Here is a 26,140-nt window from a genome sequence, read left to right as displayed (position 1 = left end):
CTAATGACATTCTGACTTAAACGTTGTTTTGAGATCAATATATATAGATATGTGTAAAATATTTATATAATATTTTGAAAAAATAAATATTAATAAATATTAATAAATATTTATCATAAATATTATGTGCTGCCTAGGATAATTCTAAAATATTGATAGTATTAATTATATAAAATATTATATTAATTTTAATAATGTTGTTTATTAACCAATCTTTAAATAATGATTAATAGTTATAGGTAGCAAGGTGTCGTCCACTAGACCTCAATAATTCGTCATTTGAGGTCAAATCGTCAATTATTACAAAGAATTATAGTTAACGTCAGTAATTAGTCACTAATAAAATCTTATTAATACGTCGTAAAATGATCAATTAACTGACGTTATTAATTAGTCAAGAATATGACGTCGGAAATACGTTATAGAATGGATAAATGACTGACGTAATTAATAGGTCAAAAAATGACGTTACTATTACGTCTTAATTTGGTAACATGACGTCCGCGACCTTAAATGACGAATTATTGACGTCGTATTAACGTCACCTTGCTACCTGGATAAATACATTATATTTTATAGTAACTATAAACAATTCCCAGACAGCACAAAGATGTCTAAAAAACGACTAAAAGATGACAAATTTTTGTCATGGACATCTTTTATATAGAGCTTATAGTCGACGAGAAGATGACTAAAAGACGACTTATGTCCCACAAAAAGTCATCTTATAGCTGATGACTAAAAGACGTCTGATATTAAACATCTTTGAGAACTTCAGCAGATTAGAGCGATTTTGCGATGCACGACGCGCGATATCCAATGAGAGCTGTTTTTTCAAAGAAGCAGAGCTCTCATTGGATATCGCGCATCACAAAATTACACTGATCTGCAGGAACCCTTACCCAGTGAGAAATAGTAGATCGAATCGACATCGATTCGACGTCGAATTGATGTCGAATTCATTATCGTTTCTCGCTGGGTAGTCGTCTTAGCGATAGTAAAAATACGGTCATTCAAAATGGCGTGACATCTCACTTCTTATAAGAAGTTAATAGATTTTTTGATCGATAAGTGAACTCAGCTTCATTTGACTGTAGTGAACAATTCACCTTTTCTTGTAGCGAATCATTCATTCAATTAAAATGAGTAAATTATAAAAGTAATGTGTGGCAGTCCTCTTCCACATCGAATAGGAACAAGAAGCTAATTTTTACTTGCCTTAACCACGCTACGGGTGATCTTTATGTAGCCGATCGGCTGAACTTTGCTCTCGAGAGAGTTAAGTCACTTATCGACGACGCCGCGCACCAACTAGCGGGCAAGTCCGCACGTGGCGTGTTGCTTTCGCTAACTAAACGAGCGGAAAGATATCTTTTCATCCACTTTTTGCTTTGCCGAAAAGACAATCATAAAAAGTCAACGAAAAGACGTCTTTTTTAAGTTGTCTTTTTGATAATACTAAAAAAGATGTCTCATAGTCATCTTTTAATCTTACTTAAAAGACAACTTAAAAAAGATGTCTTTTTGTCGTCTTTTAGTATTTTGTGCTGTCTGGATTATAATCACTATAAAATATAATGTACCCACCAAACACCAAGTTACATGTAACGTACCTGTTAGTTGTAATTTCCCACTCAACAATGTAATTGTAATATAACATGTGTGTTATATTGCAATTATATTATTGAGTGGGAAATTACAACTAACAAGCACGTTACATGTAACTTTGTGTTTGCTGGGTATTTATACTTATTTCTTTTTAATAAATAACAATTTCTTTTTAACAAATAACTATTTGAAGATATGTAAAAGTATTTAAAAAACCGTGTCAGTTGATTGCACTATACAATGAGTACCTTTTTAATGATTTAAAATCGTTTTAAAGCTCGATAATATAACCTTACTTTTTAAATATTACTAAATATTTTTTTAAATAGCTCTTTATAATCATTTTTAAGAAGAAAATTTTATAATATATGCAATATAAATATTTTTTAGATGTCCAGAATCTCAATTATATCGAATTTTTCAAGAATTATAGCATAAAATTAGAAACAGTGGTACCCAGTTAAATCACAGGAGACACTTCTTCATCTTTTAATATCATAAATAATTACCTCAAATAATAAAGGGTGGTTCCCCGTTAATTGCAGCCGACACTTTTTTGTTTCTCAATATTGTCACATGAGTACCATCGACGTAATGTACTTGAACTACATTTTTAGTTACCTTAAATATTATACTTTTTTATTAATCTTAAAACTTTAGATTTAACTTACTACAATAAAATATAAATTAATACAACTTCTTAAAAATACCTTTTGCAAACCATAATCTTCATCCGTCATTGGTATATTCAACGGTTGTGTAGGTTTTAACAAAATTATAGGAGAATTAATGAGTGGCAATGTAGAAGGTTCGTAGTGTCGAATAGCGGATAAATGTTTGTAAACAGTGATACACAACGTCTTTAAATTTGCTGAAGACAGTGACGTATTCATAACTAAAAACATTCTTGCAAAAATATTGTATCGTTCTTCCCAGGTATTACATTTCTCCAGGTCCATTACAATCTATTAAATTATACATTTTTTAAAATATAAGAATTTACATTAGAACAAAATCCTATAAATTACAAAATTTTTAAACGGGAAGTAATAATAATAATTTCCACAAAAAATATAAAAATATGTCGTCAAGGTACAATAAATTTTAATAATTGACAAAACAATTATACTTTTTTACTAGATCCTGGTGAATAGAGTTCTATAATATTAATCAAAACAGCCAACTGAAGATCCACATCGTCAAAATTTGGTGGAGAACATTTGTATATCATTCGCATTAGTTCAGGAGCACCGTCGATAAGAACCAAACGGCCTTTGAAATTCAAGTCTTCCAATCTTCTTGTTAACTCAATTGCAATAATAGATCCGAAGGAGTATCCTACCATTACAAAGTCTTTTCCGTCTTTTAGTTTTGATAATACATGCTATGGAAATATTAAAGTAAATATTAAAATATTTTTTAAATTTTATGCCTTATAAAATATATGTTAATGTTCAAATCTGCGCGCGATCTCTCATCTCGATACCCGAAACTACCACCGGGGCGCGGCGTTCAATGTCTAACTTCCGGTATCTTCTTCTCTTAGTCAGTCGTCGTCGTGTACGCGCCGCGATACTTGCTTCTAACCTCTTATGTAAAGTTCCGTATAATCGAATAAAGATACATAGATATTTCAATTCTACCTCGTCATTAGAACTTTCCCGGCCTCATACTCTAACAGGTTATGGGCCCAGAGTCACGCGTATAGGTAAAACTGCATGACGAAATCGCATACGTGGTGAAGTGTCGCCGAAACGTGATCGAGTGCATCGTCGAGAGTACCCCCGAAAGTGATCGAAACTACGAGAACAATGGCGTCGTCAAATGTGGTGAGAATCGAGCCATTGAGTAAAGATAATTTCGATACTTGGCGGATCCAAATGCAGGCCCTGCTGTTCAAAAACGATGGGTGGAAATACGCAAACGGCACAGCATTGAAACCAACGCTCATCGCGGGAAATGCGGAATCTATCGAGAAGGTACAAAGATGGGAAACAGAGGACGGCAAGGCGCGCGCCGATATCATATTAGCAATCAAACCGTCAGAATTACGCCAAGTCAAGGATTGCGGTACGGCTCATGAACTCTGGCAAAAGCTACATACGATATTCCAGTCATCGGGACCGGCGAGGAAGGCAACGCTGATAAAGCAGTTAACATATTACCATATGGATGAAGGCTCGGACGTTCGAGATCATCTATCGAAATTCTTTGAAACCGTCGATAAATTAGCCGAAATGGAGGTAGACATAAATCACGATTTACTGTCGGTAATGCTACTACACAGCCTTCCGCCATCTTTCGGGAATTTCCGATGCGCGATTGAATCGCGGGACACGCTACCCTCACCCGAAGCGTTGAGACTGAAAATAATAGAGGAAAGCGAATCTCGAAAGCATCAAAATCGAGACGGCACAGACAGCGCCATGCTCGTGAACAAGAGAAAGTTCGGAAAGGGAAGAAACGCTGCAAAAAGGACAAACAATGAAGAGAGGAAAAATCCAAAAGGCCCGTCGAAGGAAGAACCATTTAAGTACAAGTGCTTTAAGTGTAAGAAAGCAGGTCACAAAGCCGCCGACTGTCCGGATAACACGCGAGAAACGGACAAAGCCAGTGCTGCAGAAAATGTTATGCTGTGTGCAACAGTGATTTCGAGTTCGGTAAATGACAAACATAGTGCAGAAGCGCTTCGCGCCGGAAGCATAAAATCCAACGTATGGTGCGTCGATAGCGGCTGCACTGCTCACATGTGTGGGAATGAGGACAGCTTCGATGAATTAGCGGAGTCGACGGCGAAGAAAGTAAACCTCGCGAATGATGCTTCCGCGGACGTTGAAGGCGAAGGTTCGGTGACAATCTCGACGCGCATAAACAGTAAGAAGTTGAACGTAAAATTGAAAGACACGCTGCACATTCCAAAACTAAGAACGAACCTACTATCGGTCGGAAAAATTTGTGATCGCGGGTTTCGAGTAACTTTCGACAGCAAAAGCGCGACGATCGCGGACGCGGCGGGGAAGCCCATACTGAGAGCGGAAAGGAACCATGGTGGACTCTATCTTCTCAAAGCCTCGGAAGGAAACAGTGACGCTTGTGTAGCCAACGTTTCAGAAAAGACGCGGGAATCAACTCTGACAAAAATGTGGCATCGAAGGATGGGCCATTTGAATTTCCAAGACTTACGAAAGAGCATTCGAGACAAAGCCGTAACCGGAATAAATATTGAAGCGGGATCAGAGAAAATATTTTGTGAGGCCTGCGTTCAAGGAAAAATGGCGCGAACCCCTTTCCCCAAGAAATCCGAGCGAGTAACAGACGTGCTCGAAATTATCCACACAGACATCTGCGGACCGATGCGCACTGAGTCGCTTGGTAAATCAAGATACTTCATTACCTTCACGGATGACGCCTCTCGATGGTGTGAAGTAAAGTTCCTACGCGACAAGAGCGAGGCTCTGAGTGCATTTCAAGATTTTAAGGCATTCGTAGAAAATCACACTGGACGGCGTGTAAAATTCCTCCAATCAGACAATGGGAAGGAATATTGCAACGAAAGGTTCGACGAGTTCTTGCGAAAATGCGGCGTGGGTCGAAGACTCACAGTAACACATACGCCCGAACAAAATGGCGTCGCTGAGCGCAAGAATCGCACGCTGCTGGATGTGGCTCGCTGCCTGATGATTCAATCATCGTTACCACAATCACTTTGGGCCGAGGCAATCAACACGGCCAACTACATCAGAAATAGGTGCCCAACAAGCAGCTTGAATGGACGAACGCCATATGAAATGTGGAGAGGAGAGGTGCCCGATGTGACTCATATGCAGGAATTCGGACAGGAAGTTCTGACACTCAAACGAGAACCCGGACGGAACAAGCTTGAGACCAAATGCAGAAAAGGTCGATTCGTCGGATATTCAGATACGACAAAAGGATACAGGATATGGCTGCCGGAGGAAAGACGTGTGGAAGTGGCACGCGACGTAAAATTCTCAAATCCCGAGCTGACTCCATCCAAGACCAATGAATATGAAGATCTGATGAGAGATACGAATCTACAGACCGAGGATTTCGAAATACAAGCCAATGTGGACAGCCCCACAGCCCCAATCGAGTATATCGAGGATTTATCATTGCTGCCGAACAAAGAGGACGGCTGCCCGAGGGACGAGCAGGCTGCTATTCCAGAAGCTGAGGATCTTGACGACGAATCGGGACCAGAGAATATCGAGCGAGGAGTCGTTACACGAGGCCGAGGACGACCACGTCTTCTAAGGACTGGACAAAGGGGGAGACCCCGAAAAATTTATAATGTTTCAGGTCAGGCGCATAACTCAGTTGATATCGCGAGGCTCACCGAGATCCCAGTCATGGATGCAATTCAAGGTCATGAGGCGGATGAGTGGCATGAGGCAATCGCGAACGAGCTGGAATCCATCATCAAAAACGAGACTTGGACACTAATCGAGCGGCCAACCGAGGAATCTGTCATCGGGAGTCGTGTTGTCCTACGAAACAAGAGGCGTGAAGACGGGACTCTCGAGCGTAGGAAGGCTCGAATCGTAGCCAAGGGATTCTCACAGCGGCCAGGCATTGACTACGAGGATACCTTCGCTCCCGTCGCCCGTGTGGAATCGATAAGGACTCTGATGGCAATCGCAGCTGAGAAGGGCATGATCGTCGAGCAATTGGACGTCACCACCGCCTACCTAAATGGAAGGTTGAATGAACGTATACTGATGGAAGTTCCAAAACATATTTACAAGGGCCTAGAGTTACTGAGTGCAGACAAATCTAGAGATCCAAGTATTCGTGAAAAGGCGAAGAAGATGTTGTGCGAGCTACAACGAGGAGACAAGGTTTGTCTATTAAAAGGAGCTTTGTACGGACTCAAACAAGCTGCCAGATGTTGGAACGACCGTCTTAATCTTCTCCTGAACAAGTTCGGAGCGAGAAAGTCAAGCTCCGACCCATGTGTATTCTTTAAGGGTCATGGAAAGAATATACTGATTATAGTCACGTATGTGGATGACATACTTATGATATCAGCAAGCGTCAATGAGATCATCGCTTTCAAGAAATTTCTATCAAACAAGTTCGAGGTTAAGGATCTTGGAAAAGTAAGTCTCTGCCTGGGAATAGAATTTCATCAAGAGGATAATTGCATTCGAATGTCACAGAAGCGCTACATTCGTGATATTCTTGAAAGATTCGGAATGCTGGAAGCAAATACCGTATCTACTCCATTGGACCCAAATCAAAAATTGAAGCCTTGCCCAGAAGACGAATGGGATCCGGACGCATTCCCATACAGGGAGCTAATAGGCTCGCTGATGTATGTTGCAACCTGCACTAGACCTGACATTTCCTTTGCGACCAGTTACTTGAGTCAATTTAATACTTGTTACGACTCATCTCATTGGACGGCTGCAAAAAGAGTTTTGCGTTATTTAAAAGGATCTTTGAACACTGGTCTAGTTTACCATAAAACTGGCATCCCTCTGAAAGGATACGTGGATTCAGATTGGGCTAACTGCCCCATCGACCGAAAGTCTTATACCGGATTCATATTCATTCTGGCCAATAATCCTATATGCTGGGAGTCAAGAAAACAACAGACCGTGGCGCTATCGTCCACGGAGGCCGAATACATGGCCTTGACCGAAGCCGCCAAACAATCCATTTATTTGAAACGATTCCTCAGTGAGCTGGAGTTCTGTAAGGAGCAAGAAACTCACTGTGTCATATACTGTGACAACATTGGAGCAATGCGGATCGCAGAAAACCCTGTATTCCACAACCGAACGAAGCACATTGACGTGAGACACCACTTCGTTCGCGAAGCGTTAATTCAAGAGAAACTGAGGCTTGAGCATATTTCCACCAACGAGATGGCATCCGATCTTCTCACCAAGAGTCTTCCTGCACCGAAGATGAAGAATTGCTTAAAATTACTCGGGCTATCGATCGAATAGATGTTGAAATCGAGCTATCGGATCGAGGGGGGGTGTTAATGTTCAAATCTGCGCGCGATCTCTCATCTCGATACCCGAAACTACCACCGGGGCGCGGCGTTCAATGTCTAACTTCCGGTATCTTCTTCTCTTAGTCAGTCGTCGTCGTGTACGCGCCGCGATACTTGCTTCTAACCTCTTATGTAAAGTTCCGTATAATCGAATAAAGATACATAGATATTTCAATTCTACCTCGTCATTAGAACTTTCCCGGCCTCATACTCTAACAATATAACAATAAAATCTCTACGTAAGTATAATATAAAATTATTTGTGCGTACATTGATAACATAATCAGTCGTCTCCAATATGACGTTCGTGGCATCGATGTTATTTGTGTTATAATGCAAAGACATTGCTGAAAATTTAATATCTGCAGCTAAATGACGAAATACCGTTCCACAACCGTCGATTCCCGGTATAAGAAAGACTTCAGTTGTAGTATTCCGTTTTCCGGCCGAGAGATCAAAACAGTTCTCTGAAATAAAATCTTCGTCTCGTACAATACTAACTGGCAATTTTATGGCATAGGCCTCTTCTGCATAAAGATTATTCTTATGCTGCATATCATCATTATTGATGTTTGTATTAAACATCTTATTAAGTTTTGCAATGGTGAGATTAGATATTTCTTGTGCAGTGAGAAAAATGTCGAATTCTCGTTCCAAAGTTTGTTTGATTTCAACAGCCATCATGGAATCCATTCCAAGTTCAGCCAGAGATATATTTTGACTAACAACTTTTATGTCTTTTATATCTGTAATTTAATACAAAGGTATTTTGACTTGAATTATAATGTACTACTACGTATAAATAAAACTGAATAAATAATATAGTAAGTATGTAAAAGAAAAAAGTAAGTATACATTTACCTAAAATACTGGCGATAGCTTCTATCGGACTTCCATATCCAATAGATACCAATTTCTTTTCAGCTACTACCATACTACTCACAACAGGGTGGCTTTGAAGTAAAAACTTATCGAGTTCGTCAAGACAGCAGGATATCTTTTGTTGTAAGGTACCACCGATAATCAATTCCTTATCGTTCTCCTGCATGTCAGCGACGAGACCCACGTCACCAACAGCTCCCCATTGAATTGCTAATCCGGGTAATCCTTCTTCAACCCTCTTTTCGCAAACTCTTTCCATAACAGAGTTGGCCATGCCGTAATTAGTCTGTCCAAGGTTGCCTCTACCACAGGAAACGGAAGAGAATACTACGAAATGCCTCAGTTTGGGACAAAACTTTCTGGAAAGTTTATCCAAAGTTTGCGTCGCTCGGGCCTTTGACTGAAAAGACTCTGCAAACGTTTCCACCGTTTGATTCTTTAGAACATTATCTTTCAACACCACACCGAGGTTAAATATCGCGTCCACTGGTGCTTCGTTTTCCGCAGTTTGCAAAAGGTATTCACAACCTTTGGGATCAGCGACATCGATATTCTTGATGATTAGCACATTTACACCATACGATTCCCATAGTCGAACCTTCATGCGTTGGTAACCATTTTTTATTCCAGTTCGTGAAACCAATACTATGTTCCTGGCACCACGAAATATTAGCCAATCTGTTAACTCTAAACCAAATCCACCCAAACCACCCAATATAATATAACTTTTGTTCCTAAGACAATAAAAACGACGATATGCGATAATGGGTTCATCTAAAGGTTTGTTTCTTTCCTGAATATTTATAATAATCTGTAAACATATATTGAAAATAAACATAAATTATGTACAAAATATTTCTGTGCAACACAATAATAAAAAAATAAATTCCTTTGTTATTAATAATAACATAATAATCACCTTTCCCATGTGTTTTCCACTCGCCATGTATCTAAAAGCTCCTTCAATATCTGTTTTCGGGAAAACTTTTACTTGAATAGGTTTGATGGTTAGGTTCTTAAGACCATCGGTTATCATTTTGCCTAATATGGATTTATACTTGTGATCACCAATCAATAAATTATCTAATAAAATTCCATGAAAACTAATACCCTTCTGAAACGCAGAAATACAAAGAGGATTGTTAGAAACAAGATCAAACTTTCCGATCTCCAAAAAACGACCATTTTGGGCCAAACAACGAATGGAGGCGATTAGCTTTTCCTCCGCCAGTGAATTTAACACGATGTCAACGCCACGACCGTTCGTTTGTTGCATTATCATTTGTTCAAAGCTGGTATCTCGAGAATTTCCAATATGTTCATCCAAAATTGTAGGAAACACTTTTTTAATAAAATTACGTTTCTCGTTCGTGCCTACAGTAGTGAATACTTCGCATCCTTCTTTGAGAGCGAGATGAATAGCTGCCTGTCCAATGCCGCCAGTACCAGAGTGTATAAGTACTTTATCGCCTTTTTTCATTTTTCCATAAATGTATAAGGCGAAGTAAACTGTACAATAAACGCATGGAACCGTCGCAGCCTCTTCAAATGTCCACGCGTCCGGTACTTTCCAACATAAGTCTTTATTCTTTACAACAACGTTTGCTATACAACTAAAAAAATTATTTCAAGTTGGTTTTAATATTTTCATATTAAAAAGTATAACTAGTTTTTAAAACATTATTTACTCAGTATCATTCACTCCCATTACTCGTTGCCCGGTAGCGTCGAATCCAACATATTCCAATCCAAGAGAAATACATTCAAGTAACCGTCCTCGATAAAGCGCAATATTAGGTACTAATTTACCAGTAGCGAGCATTACATCTTTAAAATTAAGGGATGAATATACAACATGTACTAAGTCTTCACGACGATATCGAATGGTTAGATTATTCTCTATCCAACAAAATGTACTCAAATCACCACGAACCTACGAAAGACAATCATAATACAATATACAGAATAATATATAAAAGAACAATTTTAAAAAATTGTACATAAAAATGGCAAAAATTAAAATGCGTGAACGTACATAATGTTATTATGCACATCAATAAATCATCGATGTACTTTGAAAATATTTTTGTACATACCGTTTGGCTAACGTGAGCGGTAGAAACAGGTTTGGCTTTCTGTTGTGGTAATCGTAAATGTCTGTACGATCCCCAGATTCTATCAGATCGTAATACATTAATAGTCGTGTCTTTTTCTAATTGTTGTAAATAGAAGGGGTCTTGAAGAGAAAATTTAGGAGCCTCCTTGTCTTGAATAAGCACACCCCTAACCAGTTCTCCACCTGGTTCTTTTCTCAAGCAGTTAACAAAACCCAACAGACCACACTCAGAGTCTCCCTCTCCGACAATTATGATTCTACTATCCTCCTCGAGTTTGCTTTCATCGCTTACAAGCGGCTTTAAATCAACTAACCAGTTAAAATTATTATTACTTATACGAACAACAATTTGTTTTTTTACATAAACTTTCTTCTTCATAAGAACAATCATTTCTTTATCGGTGCGCTTTTCAAGAATAAGGTTTAATTTGTATTGTTGCTGATACTTGCTATAGTCATATATGTCGCACTTTTCACGCGACAACAAATAGCCACCTTCTTTTAGAAATGGCAAAAGTCGCTCTAAAGAAGCTTGATGTTTAGACAGAAGATTGAAACCGGCAGCTATTAAGACTTTATCGTTTACAGTTGGTTTGTTTATATCAGCAATTAAAATATTTTCTAATAAGTCTGCTGAACTGAAACGATTCGGCGATGTTAATAGAGTGACATTTGTTTGTATCAATGGTATATCCTCAAAAGCTTCAATCAACAACGAAGATGAAAGGTATTCTAATGTAACATCGTCCACGTCTTCCACCAGCTCAATGGCTTTCACTTTAGTGATTTGATGATCTTCCAGCACGAGTTGTGCTGATATCCGAATCGCCTCATTTAAAGAAATTTCAGCGCGATCTTGATGAGATATAAATATGTGCTGCTCGATAACAGCCTGTTGGGTTAACTTCCGACGAGAAATCTGAGTAGCTTTAAGCCCTTGTATCTCTATCCCGCCAGCTATAATAGTGTCTATATCTCTGTATATTTGTATGGGTAATATGGTATCTAAAATATGCACTTACATAATATCACCCAGATTTTTTGCAACATATTGTATGTTACAAGTTAAACTTTTATTGTAAAACAAAACGGTACTTATTAAATAATACTTACGTTTATGCATGTCTAACGTACCTTTTACATAATCTGCATTATTTCGTAGCATCGAAATATGAAGTTCAGGATTAATCACCAATCTTCGAATACTCGTAGGAACATACAAATCCCTAGTGTCATATCCGATCAGACGCATTTGTAGCATGGTATCCATAAACGTTACCCAATTTTTCCAAATGATATGTCCTTTATTACCTGAAACGGATGCACTCTTTATTCCACGAAACCAGCCGCTATACTGATAACCGCGGAGTTTCAACTCTTTGTAGATATCTCGGGTCGTCATTTGTTCTTCTTCATCATAATTCTCTAATAATAAGTCTGTCGAAGTCATTTCTTTTTCTGGATTCGATATGTCATACGCTGTGCCTGTTACCACAACGCTATCACCTTCGGTTATTTCAAACTTCCCATCTATAACAATTTTACATTTTTTTATATTACATGCATTCTTTACAATTATGCTTTCAAATTACTTATTTCCTAAATACCTTTTTGTATCACAATCCTTAATGTTACATTATTATTTTTTGTCAAATGAGTAGCACGAATAAATTTTACATCTCGAAATATTATCGGTACTGTTGAAAACATTAATCCTTTCATCATGCCAATAGTTTGCCAAACAAGTACAAGATAACATGTTGCAGGCAGCAAATTTTTCCCATCTATTACGTGTCCGACCAAATAATCGTGCTCCACATCTTTAAGTGCAATTTTGATGTATCTTTCTCTTTCTGCGTACTTACCTACTTTACACTCCGGTATAAACCATTCTTTCAAATGATTCCATCTGAAATCAAATTAAAAGCCTTGTTTATATATTATAAAGTTTTATGAACATTTCTGTCAATATATTATGCACCTAATCGATGGAGAGATCATAGGAGTTCCTCGGCTAACTGGAAATTCCACTGGCGGGTACAGATTGGCGATCTGCGGCTGTAAACCATAATTGTAGAGCCTTCCAATTCCTCTTAAAAATACTTGAATATTTTGTTCAGTACGTTTATTCAGTACAACGTCTGCTATTTTTGAATCCAAGGATCCTTTCAAAACGTTTTGCAAAACACTGTTTGGTGCAATTTCGATAATCACAGCATTACTTGGAATTAGTTGTGTAGTTTGTTCAAAAAGAACGGTGTTTAATATACTATTCGTATGATAGTCCGCCGATGATAAACTTGACGCTGAAGTGAACCATTCCGTTCGAGATATTGAAGAACTAATCCATTTTGAACTCCGTTTCTTTGGCCACGGTATTACATTGTTTAAATTTAACAGAAGTTGCGTTTTCACGGATGCGAGATAAGAACTGTGATACGGTACGTTGCAATAGATCTCTTTCACGTAAATATTATTAAGCTGATAATACAAAATATATTATATGTGAATGAAATAAAGCTTTAAATGTAGCTTTAAATTAAGAATTTAATATTTAAAAAGTTATTAAGTTCAAGTTTTTTATTAATTTATGAAATACAAAAGCTTTTTAATTCTACCTGCAATTTTTCCATAAATTTTTGTATGGATTCTGTCGGTCCACACACAATATTGCTATTTCCGCTATTGCGGCATATTATTTCAATATCTGCTGGACACATACTTTTTAGATTTCCGTAATTAAGACTGACGAGTGCCATAGAGCTGCAAATTACTTTTCCTTCGACACATGCCAAACCTATAAAGTATGCTGACAAAATAGTTTGTTCAATAGTGAGACATTTATCCGCATAAGCGCAACCGAGTTCACCAGCGGAATGACTAATCATGTAATCCGGAGTAATTCCTAACAATGTCAAGAGATCTACTAAGCCAATCTACAAAGTATGTACAAATTATATTACAATCAGACACTATATGTATTTAAAAATATTAATTAATCATAAAATAGTAAAATATAATTTAAGATATATCTTTATAAATGACATATATCTCTGGGGAAAAAAAAAAACTTTAACACATTTTAAATACAGCACACATCTTTCAAAAAGCTTTTTGAAAGATGTTGTGTGATATGGGTAATTAGATAATATGTAAAATATAATCAAGTAGAATATAACATCACAGAAAGTTCATATTTTTGTTTCAACAATAAATATAACATAATTAACCTTTATTTTTAATACCTGAATAGCGACGATACCAAGAAAGGCATATAAAGCGTTTTCGCACAATTTTTCATCGGTCCTTGTCAAAATATCCGTGACACTTATACCATATGGTTTCAAAATAATATCGCACATTTTTATTGTATTTGCAAAAACTTGAAATTTTAATAAGTTTTGTCCTATTTGTAATTTAAAAATTGTATGTATTATTCTATTAGTTAAATACACACACACACACAAACACACACACACACACACACACACACACACACACATGTATATATAACATAAAATACTAAGTATATACCCATTCCTGGCCATTGAGTTCCTAGAGCAGAAAATATAAACCAAACAGGTCTTTTCGTGCTTTCACAATTTTGAATTTCCTTTATTGATTCTTGTTGCTGATTATTAAGTATAATAAATCCTCTCCATGGATGACCTTCTATATTGTCTGCATGGATATCGTGTAATAAACGGATGTATTCTTTGTCTATTGAATGATTAATGACCTAAAGTAAAATATTTTTTAAAACAAAAATTATAGTGCAAAAGACAAAAATTAATTATTCAAAATAACATTAAAATTGTTTCCAAGTATTTACTAACGTCGTTTAAAAACAATTTCACAGATTCTTCAGTACGTCCAGATAATATCACAAGTCTTGGCAAATCATCATTCGATAAACCGTTGTTAATTTTCTGTTTGTGATTCCACTTTAACAATGCATGAACATTAGCTCCTCCGAAACCAAAAGAACTGATACCTATGTAACCGTTTTTAAGTGGCATCGGTTTTTCGACGACACGAATAGTACCATTTATTAAGGCATCTGTATCATTCCGTGGTGTTGTATAATTAATATTTGGAGGGACAAAACCGCTTTCGAATGCTATTATCACCTTTAAAATTAATAAGTTTTAAATAAAAAACTTAAATTAATTGATTTAAGCATAGGCGCCCATGGAGGAGGGACAAGGAGGGGTATATGCCCCCCTCCCCTAAATTTGCATATTTAAATTTTTGAATTTAGAATGATTTTATAATTGCCAATCAAATAATTCTTTGTTTGTAATTTATAAATTAATTAAAAATAAAAATCTACATAAATATCTCTGTAAAAAAAATATATGTGTATATATACAGGGTGTCTGGTATTTTTTTATGGGTTTTTTATGAGCAGGTAGAGCGCATGAAACTGAACAGAAAAGTCCTTACCGTTTTTCCATTTTCGCAATAGTTAACAAGTTAGTGACTTGTAAAATTTTCTGTATTAGCCCGGCCTACCGGCAAATGCAAGCTCGCCGAGCGCCCGACCGCGGCGGCCGCCCCTCTCTAGCGCTTGAACCTTGAGATTGCTAGGCGCGCGGGGGGAGTTGTTACAACAAGCAGCAATGATTACGCACAAGCGACGCGTAACGCTAAATTCTCCCTTTGAATTATTTGATAGTTCCTTACCTTTTTGAATATTTGATAGTTCCTTACCTTTTTTAATGAAAATAAAATTTTCTAACAACAAAAAGTATGTGTACGTGTACATACATGTGTACAAAAAATATCAGATCTAATGCTTAAAGAAGTGATTACTAAATTTATTTTTTAATAAATAACGATTATTTTTAATAAAAAATATTTTTTTCATGATAGTCTTAAACATCGTAAACTGTCATTATAAATTTTAAAAGAAGCTATTATCATATGCTCGAAACAAAATTTATGCTTCTTCAAAAAACATTAGAAAATTTTATCGATTAAAATAGAAATGACAAACAAAAAAATGTTTGTTTCAACTTTATATTCTTAATTAAAAATTAAATAACTAGGATATTTATATTTTTAATAAAATTAATCCTTGTGATAGATTTATAATACACGAAAAAAACTTTATGGTAAAAATTACTATGATAAATAGTAAACGCGGGCCAAGGAGGAATTATGAAAATTTTTATTATGTTTTTCATCAAATTACGACAATATTTACACTACTTATATGATATAATTCTCTGAAATTTCTTCTTACAGTTCGTGGTTACTATCATAAATAATAAAATCATACATAATTTTACTATAAAATTTTCTCCGTGTAAATTTACGAATATATGAATTTATTAAATGTTTCAAAACTTATAAACAATATTTATTTAATTTAAGAAAATTTTAGTTTGTAATGTGTGTGTGTGTGTGTGTGTGTGTGTGTGTGTGTGTGTGTGTGTGTGTGTGTGTGTGTGTGTGTGTGTGTGTGTGTGTGTGTGTGTGTGTGTGTGTTGTGTGTGTGTGTGTGTGTGTGTGTGTGTGTGTGTTGTGTGTGGAGGAGGATACATACATACACGAGCTAAGAATAATCACTTTGTGACAGGAAAATGATATTCCTTAATCAAGAATTGGTTTGTAATTGTGTGTAATTTGTGTGTGTGTGTGTGTGTGTGTGTGTGTGTACATACGCGAAAATGTTAAACATTATTTTGTTTTATGTAAAGTGTGGTGTTATTATCAACAGGAATACTCTTTTCAGTCATTAAAGATAAAATAATTATTAAAAAAATACAATTAAAAGTGAATAATTGATTTTTTTTAAACTAGAATCATATTTTTTTACGTGTACATGTATAGTAATCAGCGTAAATAGTAATAGTGATATAAAATCGGCGGAACTAAGGCATAATCATTTTCCTGTCACAAGTGATTATTCTTTAGCTCGCGTATGTATGTACAAGGATTAATTTTATTAAAAATATAAATATCCTAGTTATTTAATTTTTAATTAAGAATATAAAGTTGAAACAAACATTTTATTTGGTTGTCATTTCCATTTCAATCGATAAAATTTTCTAATGTTTTTTGAAGAAGCATAAATTTTGTTTCGAGCATATGATAACAGCTTCTTTTAAAATTTATAATGACCGTTTACGACGTTTAAGACTATCATCAAAAAAATATTTTTTATTAAAAATAATTGTTATTTATTAAAAAAATAAATTTAGTAATCACTTCTTTAAGCATTAAAACTGATATTTTTTGTACACATGTATGTACACGTACACACATACTTTTTGTCGTTAGAACATTTTATTTTCATTAAAAAACGTAAGGAACTATCATAACTCAAAGGGAGAATTTAGCGTTATGCGTCGCTTGTGCGTAGCCATTGTCGCTTGTTGTAACAACTCCCCCCGCGCGCCTAGCAATCTCAAGGTTCAAGCGCTGGGGAGGGGCGGCCGCCGCGGCCGGACGCTCAGCACGCTTGCATTTGCCGGTAGGCCGGGCTAATGCAGAAAATTTTACAAGTCACTAACTTGTTAACTATTGCGAAAATGGAAAAACGGTAAGGACTTTTCTGTTCAGTTTCATGCGCTCTACCTGCTCATAAACATCCCATAAAAAAATACCAGACACCCTGTATATATACCTAAATAATAATATACATATATAAAGAATAGGTGTATATATGCATAAAATAAGTATTATTTAAAAAATATACTATTAGTACATAAAATAATAGTACATAAAAAAATTTATTTTACCTTAGCAATCTGAGTGATGCCGCTTGCTGGTTCAGCATGACCAAGATTAGATTTAACAGAACCAATCATTAATGGACCTTTTCTATTTGTACAAAGAACATCGCAGATAGCCTTGATTTCCTGAGGATCGCCAACTTTGGTACCGGTACCATGTGCTTCAATGTAATCCAAACAAGATGTCGATATTCCGCATTCATTGTAAAGTTCCGTTAGTAGAGTACTCTGCATGAAAGACGATGGAAATGTTATTCCTTCTTGTTTATAACCATCACTGTTTACTTTAATATGTGGACATATAGCATAAATCCTTTTTGCATTTTTTGCTTTTTGTAGATATATCACTGCCACCGTTTCAGCACGCACAAAACCATTTGCAGCAGAATCAAAAGGTCTGGAATAACCATTAGGTGACAAAACACCTGTAAAATCAAAAATATATATAAAAAACATGTTTTATTTTATATTGAATAAGTTTATTCGTTAAAAGTACTATAAAATTGTTTGTTTCATGTATTAAAAATGTTATTCAACTTTGTCAAAAATTTGATTATAATTTTTATAAATTCAAAAGTATATTAAAGTTATTTAATTCGTCAAATTGTTTTTTTTATAAATAGAGAAGTATATCTTTTCAATTCTTATGAATAAGGTTTATATATAATTAACAATAGTAATATTTAAAAAATACCAAGATTAGTGAATAGAAGATTAATAACTGGATTAAGACATAGATTTGCAGTCCCAATTATCGCATCTTCGCATACTCCTGACATAATATAATTATAACCAAGTGCCATAGCATAAAGGCTAGAACTGCATGCTGTATCAACTGCATGTGACGGTCCTTTTATATCCAAGTAGTATGAAATCATGTTTGCTGTTGTAGATTTGCTACATCCAATAATATTCAAGCCACCTAACTAATTATAAAACAACCCATTACAAAATACTAACACACATGATAGTAAGTTTAATTTTTTTCTACTATCTTTATGTATTAATCACAAATTTCTTCTCTACCTCTTCTTTCTTATATGGAAAATCTTTTTGCGTTTCAATAAAACATGTCCCTGTAATTACAGCAGTATTTTTTCCTCGTAATTGCTTTGGATTAATTCCCGCATCGACAATTGCTTCATAACAATGTTCCATTAATAATCTCGTTTCAGATGAGAGTGTTTGCGTTTGATCAAAAGATAATTCAAAGAAATTGGTATCAAATTTGTTCACATTGTTAACTGTTCCCATACGGCTTGACATATCCGGAAGAAGATCTAAAAGAATGTAGTATTTTATAACAATGTTATATTCTCGTTCATCCTTTTTACAATTTTAATTTAAAGTGTACTTCTTCGACATGTATATACAAGGTCATTCAGAACAACTTTAGTTCCGTAAAATGACGTATTCCTGATACAATTCTAAGACGATTTTTCCTTTACCAAAATTTTATTTGAAGCATAGTTTTTAAGTTATAAACCAAAATAGTTTACGAATCACGCGTCGAGTACAGAAGGCAGGCAGGGGCGGCGCACAGTGATGCCAAACGCCTAAATTCTTGGACATGGTTTGAAAAATCTCAAAGACTCGACTGATACGCATACAATTTGGTACATAAAGGTTTTCGGGGTTGCTAATTTTGAATTTGGTATCAAAATTAAAAAAAACAAAATGGCGGATTGAATATAGCGAACAAAAATTCAAAAAGTACATGAATATTGACTTCTATTTGTAAGTTTTTTTAATCAGTCTTATGGAAAATAGTATAATAATTCTAGGCACATATTCTCTAAATTTCCTAGAGTGAAACATTACTCTAAAAGAGTAAAAATTGGACATATCTAAGTTTGAGTGATTTGTCACTCTAATTAGAGTTCGAATGACAAAATATGACGAGATATGTTCGAATGACAAAATATTTGATTTAAAAAAGTACAAGAAGGCTTTTATAAGATTATATTTATTTTTTTACCAAAATATAAAAAAATTTAATTTTTAAATTTGATTTAAAAAAAACGCTAAATGATGCTAAAAAAGAGACAAAGTGGAAATTAAAGTACTCATCCTAAAGAACGAAATTTTACTTGAAACAACTGCAGCCGAGTGCAACTTTTAAAAAATTGACATTATGTAAATTAATATAAATTAAGATATATGTCTACTTTGGGAGTCCGTGCACTTTAACACGTAACATTATAGAGGGAAAATAGAGGGGCAACCCGGCAGCTTTAGTTGTGATAAACATTACAATCTCACTCGCAAATCAAACTTGTCGAGGCGGACTCGCGAGCCAAACTCGTACATGAATAGAGCACTTTTAAAAGTAAATTTTTTTAAAAGTTGCACTTGGCTGCAGTTGTTTCAAGTAAAATTTCATTCTTTAAGATAAGTACTTTAATTTCCACTTTGTCTCTTCTTTAGCATCATTTAGCGTTTTTTTTAAATCAAATTTAAAAATTAAATTTTTTTATATTTTGGTAAAAAAATAAATATAATCTTATAAAAGCCTTCTTGTACTTTTTTAAATCAAATATTTTGTCATTCGAACATATCTCGTCATATTTTGTCATTCGAACTCTAATTAGAGTGACAAATCACTCAAACTTAGATATGTCCAATTTTTACTCTTTTAGAGTAATGTTTCACTCTAGGAAATTTTGAGAATATCTGCCTAGAATTATTATACTATTTTTCATGAGACTGATTAAAATATTACTAAAAAAAACTTACAAATAGAAGTCAATATTCATGTACTTTTTGAATTTTTGTCCGCTATATTCAATCCGCCATTTTGTTTTTTTTAATTTTGATACCAAATTCAAAATTAGCAACCCCGAAAACCTTTATGTACCAAATTGTATGCGTATCAGTCGAGTCTTTGAGATTTTTTAAACCATGTCCAAGAATTTAGGCGTTTGGCATCACTGTGCGCCACGAGCGTAACGCGGGCGCGGCTGGCTATCCGCGTCAGTTGACGGATGATTACCACCGCGTAAGTCGCTAACTATTTTATCTTATAACATAAAATTAAGCTTTAAATAAAATTTTAATAAAAAAAGATTGTCTTGGAATTATGTTAGAAATACGTGTTTCTTAAAATCATTGTAATAATCCAAAGTTGTTCCGGATCGCCGGCCATCGGACGCTACAACCAGCTGATTGCTACGATGTGTGTGTATGCCCATATGTTGCACAAACACTCATACACTCTCTCATTTAATTACTCTCATTTAACTACATTTAATAAAAACGTAAACCAATCAATAATATAATTAAATGAATAAAATGAAAAATAATGAAATTTTGAATTTAAAATTATTTGCATGTTCTTTAATCCTGGTACTTAAATGTCTCTTTGTCTGTCCTACATATTGTTTGTTTAACATTTTGTCGAAAATGACTAACGGAAAATAAGTCTCGCTCATTCTGTCTCTGACTATCGAACGTTACACTTGTCTCTAGCGCTTTGTCGAATACTCTGTGTGTTGTTGCTCTTTTTAATATTGTGTTTTAAGATCTACGATTAACATATATAAGTTTACAATTTTCTGCAATACGCATACCAGTTTATGTTATTCATAACACGGTTTCCATTGTTTTTAATCTTATAAATTTATTTTAATATGAAAACCGACTTACGAAAAAATTTCACTATTTTTCATTTTATTATTCATTTAATTATATTATTGATTGGTTTACGTTTTTATTTATTATAACATAATTTGATACGCAATGAGCTGTTTTATGGTTGTTCAATGGTCATCTTGTTTAACTGTTTAATTATATTTTCGTGTCCATCATTTCATTCATGTTTTAAGTTCATACATATTGGTAATGTATTATGACTGAAGAGGACTAAGTATAGTCGAAACGTATCTTTAACACAGTGTTATTAGTCGCGTTTATAATGATATAATGTTTATCTAATTAATTATAATGTATTAAGAAAATTTGTCTTGGCTCGATACATTGACCTGTTTATCATATTATTTTTGCTTAGCATTAATGAGCCCTTTATAATTGTTTGTATTGTGATAATCGTAAAATTTCAACTAAAAACATTGATTATTAACGAAGTTATTAAATAAAATATAAATGGGTGGCCATATTACCACCATCTATATTACCACCATCTGTGTGTGTGTGTGTGTGTGTGTGTGTGTGTGTGTGTGTGTGTGTGTGTGTGTGTGTGTGTGTGTGTGTGTGTGTGTGTGTGTGTGTGTGTGTAAATATATTTATATTTATATATTTAACTAAAATATAATATTTTAATTTAAAAATTATTTACAATATAATTATTATATTATTTTATTTTTTAATTGTCAATGATATCGGCAAAATTCGCTGTAACATCTGACAGCAAGTTCCGATTGACTTAAAATTTTATATACAAGCTTTCTAATGATGTAGAAGAAATATCCAATACGAGCAGTCGCGACACAATTGCAAATATTAAGTTAAATAAACAATTAAAGCAGTTTCATTAGAAAGCTTGTATATGCAATTTTAAGTCGATCGCAACTTGCTGTCAAATGTTACAGCAAATTTTGCCGAAATACTCGTAATTAAAATTTAAAATTGTTTTAAGAATATCTATATATTGCAAAAAGAAATGAGATACTTGTCACTACAAAATAAGTAAAATCCCCACAAATATTACCTTTTTTAAAAAAGGTAACAAAAGCGCCAAGTATACGCGCGCAAAAACCCTCTCAAAAATGTATTTTTGTAAAAGAACGAAAAATATATTTTTTCTACAAAAGTAATGAACCTATTAGAAGTTACTTTTAAAATTAACATATTTTAATTATTGTGCTGAATTGTGCTAGATTTGTGTTACATTGTGCTCGAATATTAAAATCGTAATATGGATAATATGATAGAAATGTAAAAAAACGATTTTTTAGACCAGCCCCCCACTTTACATTTTTTTCAATTTTCTTTGTTGTGCTAAGTTGTACTAAGTTGTGCTAACATTGTGCTAAAATATTGCTTAAAAAAAACTGTAACCAAAAAAGTTATGATATAAAAAGATCATTTTGAATAATATTATACATAACTGACATTTCTATCTGTATCCGTTATCACAACTTAAATATATTATTTTCATAGGATAATTATAAACCCGTGTTATCAATAAAAAACTACTGCGCGAAAGGCCGCGCTCAAGAGTAAAATGCCTTTAATATCGTTGTGCTGACGAAATATACAGTTATGCCGAGTTGTGCTAGCTTAGCACAACTTAGATATGCGATATTATTCCCATGAGATAACGGATACAGATAGAAATGTCAGTTATGTTTAATATTATTCAAAATGATCTTTTTATCATAACTTTTTTTGTTACAGTTTTTTGAAAGCAATACTTTAGCACAATGTTAGCACAACTTAGCACAACAAAGAAAATTGAAAAAAACGTAAAGTGGGGGGCTGGTCTAAAAAATCGTTTTTTTACATCTTCTGTCATATTATGCATATTACAAATTTAATATTCGAGCACAATGTAACACAAACCTAGTACAATTCAACACAATAATTAAAATATATTAATTTTAAAAGTGGAGGGTAACTTCTAATAGGTAAGTAATGATATGAAGAAAATGCGCCAACTATGAAAATGGATGTTCATACGAATTAGAACATTTACTTTTACAAATACTTATTTGTACAAATATTATAAATAAATATTTTAATACAAATAAATATTTTACTACAGAAACTTGGCGCCGTTAAACCGAATAATTTGCTTTAACACAAAATCGCTTTTTTACAATTTAACTTATAGACTAAAATAATAATAAATTAAAATTACAATTTTTTGCAATTGAAATTGTAATGGCGTTATATAGGGTAAAAGGGGAGCGTCCCAGATGCGCACAGTAATAAACGGACACAGCAGGCTGAGTGAAACGGACACAGTAACAAACGGACACAGACCAAACGGACACAGTAATAAACGGACACAGTGCGAAACGGACACAGTAACAAACGGATACAGTGCGAAACGGACACAGTAACAAACGGACACAGACCAAATGCGCACAGAGCGAAACGGACACAGACCAAATGCGCACGGACCAAATGCACAAGGACCAAATGCGCACACTGCACATGTGCACACTGCACGTGCGCACGGACCAAATGCAATCCATGTACATTGCAAGCAGAGTAAAGTCCACATAGGTTAGCGACTTGGACGGGGTGGATGCGGGAGGGGGGCCGAAGGCCCCCCTTGCACCCCCCCCGTGTGTGTGTGTGTGTGTGTGTGTGTGTGCGTGCAAACCATTCACTGCATCACATGGGTTTGCGACTTTCCGTGTATGCATTTGGTCCGTGCGCATGTGCAGTGTGCGCATTTGGTCTGTGTCCGTTTGTTACTGTGTCTGTTTCGCACTGTGTCCGTTTGTTACTGTGTCCGTTTCGCACTGTGTCCGTTTATTACTGTGTCCGTTTGGTCTGTGTTCGTTTGTTACTGTGTCCGTTTCACTCAGCTTGCTGTGTCCGTTTATTACTGTGCGCATCTGGGACTCACTCGGGTAAAAGCGGGCATTATGGCCAGACAGATAATATGGTCACAATGCTCGTATTAAATATTCTAAACATTGATAAACATTGATAATGTATAAAAACCAATTATCGTAGCTATTCTTGAAGTTTGGTAATAAGAACTTCTCTATTTTGTTGTTATTTGTGGTTTGGTGCTTTATTGTTCTCCATAACCATCAAAATATACACGTCAAAGTCAGACATCGCACTTCCAACTAAGTAAAATTTTCAAATTAAAACAAAATAATTTTGGCTTTCTTATTACACATTTGAAAACCTGAACCTTGGCTATATTTTTATAATAAATTTATTGTGCTTTGCCCATTATTTTTGTAATTATAATGCACATTATTAAATGTGTGCTCGGCGGCCAGCGAGTACAACAGAGTGTAGAGTACGCCAGTGCAGTGCTGAGAATGACAATAACAGCGAAGCAAGAAAATAGTGATTGTGAGAGCACGACAGCGTTCCGTAAAGAGAATGGAGAGGAGAGAGAAAAAGAGAGAGAGAGAGAAAGAAAGCGAGACCAAGATTCAATGTTTTTTTTTATTAAATGTTTATTTTTCAAATGTGTATGTTTTAAATGTTTCAATGTTTATGTTCTGTACGATTAAAATTACCTCACTTTTGCAAAATATTATTGTTTTGTACACTTTTCTTATAGTTGGCCATATTACCCACCCCACGTTTAATATACGCCAAAACGCATGCTTTCAGATTTTTTTTTTTTCTTCAAATATGGACAGATTTTAATCGATCAAGACATTTTGTCATCAATTTCAGAAAGTTACGAAATAAAAAACCAGCTGTTTGAAAATTATGACCTCAAATAAAAACTATGGCCATAAAGCCCACCTTTACCCTACGTATAACATTACACATGCACGTAAGAGAGGGAGAAAGAGAGACAGAATGTACGCACTCATGCATAAGAGATTGGGTGCGTTCAGCAGACGGAGCAGATCAGAGAGGGCTCAGTGATTTTTTACTATGATTGGTTTCTGCTTTTAAATCCAACGAAGAACTAAAGGCAAGAACCAATCATAGTAAAGAATCACTGAGCGCTCACTGATCCGCTCCGTCTGCTGAACGCGCCCATTGAGATATTAAAAATTGCTTTTTTATAAACAAAGTTATATACTAAACACACACACATGCAAACACACATTTAGATGCACGCACAAAAGAAAAAGAAAGAGAGCTAGTAAATTATTCGGTTTAGCGGCGCCAAGTTTTTGTAGTAAAATATTTAGGTAATTTTGGAGGAAAAGGGCTTACTCTCCGATTTGGCTGTAATTACACTATTTTGTGTATTTCGGTGCGTAGAACACAAATCTGCAAGAAAAAAGTGTCGCTCTCGACTAGGAAAAGAGTTATTATATAAGCACTAAAGTTGACAGTTGCGTGGTTAGGATTTTTATCATATCGACATGATGCATACGTATCTGATCTTCAATGCATTCAATTACATGCACTCAAAACAAGATATTTTCTGCTTTAAGGGGATGCTAAAGTTGTCCTGTTTTACCGACAATTTAATTTCTCACTAATCTTTTAATTGCGTTTACAGAATGAAAAATCCTTCTCCAGAATTAAAATATAAACGATAACAATTCTGTATCGTAACGATTTTGTAGGAAAAACGACAAAAAATTATAAAATTGTCGGCTTCTGGCGCCGACTTGTAACAAAATGTGCCTAATATAAAAATTTTAGACCTCGTATGCATAAATCAAGCCTGCAGGCAAGAAAAGTGAACATTTACGAACAATATTACGCTTTCAGATTGAGCGTAGGTGTTCTAATAAAAAAGATTACTGTGTAACAAAATTTCATGTCTGAAAATTTCGTGTACCTGCCTGAAATGCATATATATAACATATATATTGGTTGACGGATGTTTGGATAGATGTCGCTACTTTAGTTCAGCACTTTCTCGCTTCTTTTTACCATCGAACTGTACGCTTGCACCCCCCCCCACACACACACACACACACACACACACGCGCGCGCGCACGCACGCACGCACGCACGCACGCACGCACGCACGCGCACATATACGTGCATAGATTGCGTACAAGAATTGCGTATATAGAGTAAAATGAGACAGAGAGAGAGAGAGAGAGAGAGAGAGAGAGAGAGAGAGAGAGAGAGAGAGAGCATGCACGTGCAAGCGCGGGCGTGCCAAATTTTCAGACACGAAATTTTGTTACA

At 35.0% G+C, this 26,140-nt stretch overlaps 1 protein-coding gene across 5 annotated transcripts in view; it reads right to left on the bottom strand.

Moving 5' to 3' along the window:
- LOC114254177 (fatty acid synthase-like) overlaps positions 1–26,140 on the bottom strand; it is a 56,981-nt gene that overhangs the window by 9,070 nt on the left and 21,771 nt on the right. For 4 of the 5 annotated variants that reach the window (XR_004963215.1, XR_004963216.1, XM_036286740.1 and 1 more), the window contains exons 3-20: positions 18,401–18,654; positions 18,069–18,300; positions 17,381–17,799; positions 14,468–14,761; positions 14,166–14,370; positions 13,877–14,037; positions 13,250–13,567; positions 12,613–13,112; positions 12,239–12,540; positions 11,766–12,161; positions 10,612–11,636; positions 10,204–10,448; positions 9,435–10,128; positions 8,495–9,326; positions 7,904–8,379; positions 2,738–2,992; positions 2,319–2,573; positions 2,118–2,229 (exon numbers count right to left, since the gene is read on the bottom strand). Coding sequence is in view for 3 of the 5 variants with exons in the window: in XM_036286740.1 (XP_036142633.1) it covers positions 2,119–2,229; positions 2,319–2,573; positions 2,738–2,992; positions 7,904–8,379; positions 8,495–9,326; positions 9,435–10,128; positions 10,204–10,448; positions 10,612–11,636; positions 11,766–12,161; positions 12,239–12,540; positions 12,613–13,112; positions 13,250–13,567; positions 13,877–14,037; positions 14,166–14,370; positions 14,468–14,761; positions 17,381–17,799; positions 18,069–18,300; positions 18,401–18,654 (6,974 nt within the window). In the remaining 2 variants the exon portion in view is untranslated. The remainder of the gene's footprint in view (positions 1–2,117; positions 2,230–2,318; positions 2,574–2,737; positions 2,993–7,903; positions 8,380–8,494; positions 9,327–9,434; positions 10,129–10,203; positions 10,449–10,611; positions 11,637–11,765; positions 12,162–12,238; positions 12,541–12,612; positions 13,113–13,249; positions 13,568–13,876; positions 14,038–14,165; positions 14,371–14,467; positions 14,762–17,380; positions 17,800–18,068; positions 18,301–18,400; positions 18,655–26,140) is intronic. The other variant, XM_036286742.1, reaches the window with a different exon arrangement.

Source organism: Monomorium pharaonis, chromosome 5, assembly GCF_013373865.1.
Source record: "Monomorium pharaonis isolate MP-MQ-018 chromosome 5, ASM1337386v2, whole genome shotgun sequence".
In the NCBI taxonomy this organism is placed as follows: Eukaryota; Metazoa; Arthropoda; class Insecta; order Hymenoptera; family Formicidae; genus Monomorium; species Monomorium pharaonis.
This window is presented reverse-complemented; position numbering and strand designations above follow the sequence as displayed.